Source organism: Cannabis sativa, chromosome 7 (genome assembly GCF_029168945.1).
Source record: "Cannabis sativa cultivar Pink pepper isolate KNU-18-1 chromosome 7, ASM2916894v1, whole genome shotgun sequence".
Lineage (NCBI taxonomy): Eukaryota > Viridiplantae > Streptophyta > Magnoliopsida > Rosales > Cannabaceae > Cannabis > Cannabis sativa.
This window is the reverse complement of record NC_083607.1, coordinates 58,941,899-58,946,298: the sequence shown is the minus strand read 5'-3', so window position 1 is coordinate 58,946,298 and position 4,400 is coordinate 58,941,899. Positions and strand designations below refer to the sequence as shown.

Sequence of the window (4,400 nt, the reverse complement as noted above, 5' to 3'; positions counted from 1 at the left end):
TAGTTATATAGAGTTGGCAGTTTTTGTGGAAATATTATTATACTTGTAATTATGACTATAATAATTTAATAATATTAATAGTGTACAGTCTATCACATGTATATATATTTATAATAAGAAAAAAAAAACAATGGTGACAATTAAAAGAAGAAATAAATAAAAAACGTGATGCATGTGATGAAATTGTGTTTTTTTTTTTTTTTGTTGTATAATATTATATTATTAGCTGTTTGTTTAGAGAGTTAAAGGTTTGTGCTTTACGTGTTCGAAAGTCTATACATATCACTGCTTTGTTTTAGTGGGCCCCACTTTCTTACAACTCACAAACTTTTGTTGGATTCTATGTATAAATATAAATCAAACCAAACACCATTTTTATTATCAAACTCAAAAACATCTTCTTCTTCTTCTTCATATTTTCTTTTTTTCTCTCTTTATTCTAAATTATATTAAGTATATTTGTAAGAAATAATAGTTGCTGAAATATGAGGAGGAATTGCAATTTGGAGCTTCAACTTGTCCCAGCTGCTTTTTCAGTTGCTGATCTTAATTCTAACTACCCTATTCACAATTCCATGTAAGCTTAATTTCTCTCTCTATATATTTTATGTATGTATATGTATGTATATATATATATATATAAAGTTAATAATGAATTATATATAACATGTTGTGTTGTTGTTATTATTATGTAGGAAAATTGAAGATGATGATGATGGGTATTCGAATAAAAATAGTAATATGATGATGAACAACAGAAGTAGTACTACAAATCAAAATCAGCCACTTACAATTTTCTACAATGGAAAGATTTGTGTTTGTGATGTAACTGAGTTTCAGGTACTTCATTTTTTATTATTATTATTATTTCTTGAGATCATAAAAAATGAAATTGATTTGAGGGAATTCTGGGTTTGAGTTTGTCATTTTAATAATAAATTAATAATAATAAAAAAAAATTGTGTTAATTATTGTGCTTGAAACAATCTCACGATAAATTCCGTGAGACTGTTAAATAACAGACTTTTTGTAAGATTGTTAAACTGATTAACAATCTTGCAAAAGTATGTTAAACATAAGCTTTCTAATTTTATAAATAAGAAATTTCGCGAAATAATTAGTAAAATTACACATAAAAACCTAGACTTTCTTTGTTATCATAGTTAATTTGTTACTTTTATAATTTTTTGAAAGAAATTAATTAAGTCTTTTTTTATTAATTTTCAGGCTAGAGCCATTATTCTTCTTGCAAGTAGAGAAATGGAGGAGAGATTAAAGACACCAAGGGGGGTGGCGGCAGCAATAGCGACAACACCGGTGTCAGAGCCGTGCTCACCGAGCATTCAGTCACCGATTTACAGCCCAACGGCGGCTCTTTCAATGAAGAGATCACTCCAAAGATTTCTCCAAAAACGCAAGCACAGAGCTCAAGCCACCTCTCCTTATTACCATCACTAGAATTAATTATTAATAATCATTATATATTTTAATTACGTTTGTTAATTAATTATATATAAAATTATTGGGGTCTTAATTAATTTTCTTGTAACAATTTTCTTAATTAGAATATGATAAACAAATTTTTCTTTTATTATTTTTTTTCTTCTTCTTTTAATATTTTGAGGGCTGCTCTTGTAAATTATTAATCTTCATTAATCATATATAGAATTTCAAATTTTAGATTTCAAAGATTTTGTTTTATTTTTGTGGTCTTTAGATATGGGGCATGATTTGGTAATATTGGTAGGTATATGACAATGTTAGAATGAAATATTGTGGTGTCGATTTAGTGGGTAAGATCTAATTTTAACAATAATTAATGTCTAAGATCTATTATTATCGTGCAATATATATAAATTTTAACAAACTATTTATATCACATTATATAATAATAAATAATAATAATCATATAATAAGTGAGCTATTTATTTAGTACATCATTATAGTAGCATATTATATGACTAAGTGTTTTTTAAAACGACTACTATTAATATGCATGATACACATTATTAGTTATATTTAGATTGAATTTTTTTAGCAAATTTGGAGGCATGAGTACAACACGATACAAAAAATATGATTTTAGATTAATTTGTTGAGAGAAATTAGTTATAGTTATTACAAGCCTTAATTTAACTAAGCAGTTAGTATTAGTAACAGAATTAGTTAGTTATTTTTTGTTACATTTCTTGTAACTACCTAAACACTATACATAAGTTTGTAATCTCTCTTTCAAATCAATGCAAAGAATATAATTTCAGTTCTTGAATCTTAACATGGTATCAGAGCTTTGATTCCAAAAATTCTGTCTTCCTCGTTCAATCTTTTCTTTCTCTTTGTATTTTTTTTGTCATCAGCTTCCATGGTTGATCAATCGTCCACCTCCGAAAAATACAAGTTTGAACCAATCTCCTTCAAGCATTCGTTGTCTTCCAAGCTTGATGAAAGTATAATTTTTTTCTCATGGAAACACCAAATCCTCACTATTGTCAAGTTCGAACTACATTCTGATTCACGTTTGACACAAAAACAAATCGCATCAACAATATTATTTTTGAAGCTTACCTAGGAAGCTCAAGCTCAATTACTTTTTACATGGATGATGTACTCCATGAATGATCAATGAACACTCATATGATTGGCCATGAAACTTTAGCGGAAGCTTGGGCAGCTCTTTAAGAATTCTTCACTGCTCAAACAAGTTCAAAGATAATAAGTCAATTTAAAACTAAACAATACGAAAAAGAATTCTCTTTCCATTAATGAATATATTTTAAAAATTAAAGCCATTGTCGATCTCTTGAATGCCATTGGACATGTTGTCCCTGTCACTGATCATAGTGAAGCCATCGGTTTAGGTCTAGAATTTTTATGATATAAATAAAGCCTAATTTCAATTTATTATTATTTTAAATCAATAAAGTTCAAAAATTATATTTCGCTTGGTTAACATTGTTAATTTCATTTTTGGCATATTTAATTGACAAAAATATTTTATTATTTAATGTATATTTTGGCTGGAGTGTTTAATATGGTTTCCCTATTTGTGTATATCTAAACTTGGAAGGAAAGTTGTCTAGCTTTCCTATTTATGGAAATTGAAGTAAATATGGTAAGTTTTGATTACACATTGATTCTTTTCTAACCAGCTGTTAATCTGATCTTGTGTTGAGTTTCCCATTTTCTTAGATCTGGTTTCTTGAAGAGAAAACCGGAGCTAAACTTTCCTTTTCTATAAAAGGAAAGTTGTAGTTACTGCCCACGATTCTGTAGGTACAGAAACGAAAATTCCTGGACTGATTGAAGAATTATTTTAGGGAAGTTTCTAGTGGGTTGAGGTCTTGTTCAGACCGATTGTAAGCTGTCTATGAGATGTATATTCATTATAAATACATCCTATAGCAGCTAGGTTTTGTTAACTCTTTTATTCACTTTCATATCTTAAGAAAAGAGTGTCTTTGTTATGTAGAGAAGAGTTGTTCTACTCTTACTCTGTTTATTTGTTGTTTGTATTGTCTTGAGTCTGTATTCAAGTCTACAACGAAGAAGAACATCAGTGCACCTTCGGGAGAAGGTATTTACAAGCTTTCGGGAGATTGCTTTTGAAGTCTTGCATCGGGAGGATACAAGCACACCTTCGGGAGAAGGGTTTTTACAAGCTTTCGGGAGATTGCTTTTGAAGTCTTGCATCGGGATGATACAAGCACACAACCTTCGGGAGATGGTTGTATAGGCTTTCGGGAGATAGCCTTTAAGCCTTGAATCGAGAGGATTCAAGCACTCTTCAAGGTGATCGAAGGGAGTTCGAGCTCTTGGAGTTTTATCAAGATTCGGTTAGTAGGTGGAATACATCAAGCTTGCGGCATACAATAAGAGGGAGTCTATTTATGCATAAGTCAATTACTTTGTATTTTTGATACTGATCTAATGAATCTTATCTCTGGGTGTGGCCCCGTGGACTAGTAACAATCTGAAAGGATTGTTGAAACCACGCACAAAAATCTTGTGTGTTTTTACTTTTATGCACTGTTTGTTTTTCTGGATTTCTCTGGAGTTACAGAGTTGTATTCTGTAACTACGGAAAAACTGTTTTCATTACCAGTTTCATTATTCCGCATTTAATTAATCAATTAATTAAATAATCAAACTGGGAATATTAAAATACGGAATTTCAATTGGTATCAGAGCAAGTCACTAAATTCTTAGTGAGATCTTGAGGTTATTCCGTTTAACTTGTTTTGTGTGAGATGTCTTTGTTTGCAGAAGGAAGCTCTATCTCTCGACCTCCTCTGTTGAATGAGTCGTATTATCCTTATTGGAAGGTCAGGATGAGAGCATTCATCAAATTGCAAGATTAGAAGGCATGGAGAGCTATTCTTACAGGCTAGTCTCAACCTACT

The 4,400-nt window shown here is 30.2% G+C and overlaps 1 protein-coding gene across 1 annotated transcript; it reads left to right on the top strand.

Annotated features, from left to right (window-relative positions):
- The first annotated feature begins 372 nt into the window (after positions 1-372).
- Positions 373-1,689, top strand: LOC115696976 (protein TIFY 5A). The gene is made up of 3 exons (XM_030623872.2): positions 373-577; positions 696-840; positions 1,228-1,689. Exons 1-3 carry the CDS (start codon positions 486-488, stop codon positions 1,456-1,458), a joined length of 468 nt encoding a protein of 155 aa, XP_030479732.2. The 5' UTR covers positions 373-485; the 3' UTR covers positions 1,459-1,689.
- The last annotated feature ends 2,711 nt before the right edge of the window (positions 1,690-4,400 follow it).

Bases quoted from the DNA above. Each gene is read 5' to 3' on its own strand.
- LOC115696976 (XM_030623872.2), top strand. From the start codon at position 486: ATGAGGAGGAATTGCAATTTGGAGCTTCAACTTGTCCCAGCTGCTTTT. The intron at 578-695 runs GTAAGCTTAATT...ATTATTATGTAG, and splicing joins TACCCTATTCACAATTCCAT to GAAAATTGAAGATGATGATG. The intron at 841-1,227 runs GTACTTCATTTT...ATTAATTTTCAG, and splicing joins GTGATGTAACTGAGTTTCAG to GCTAGAGCCATTATTCTTCT.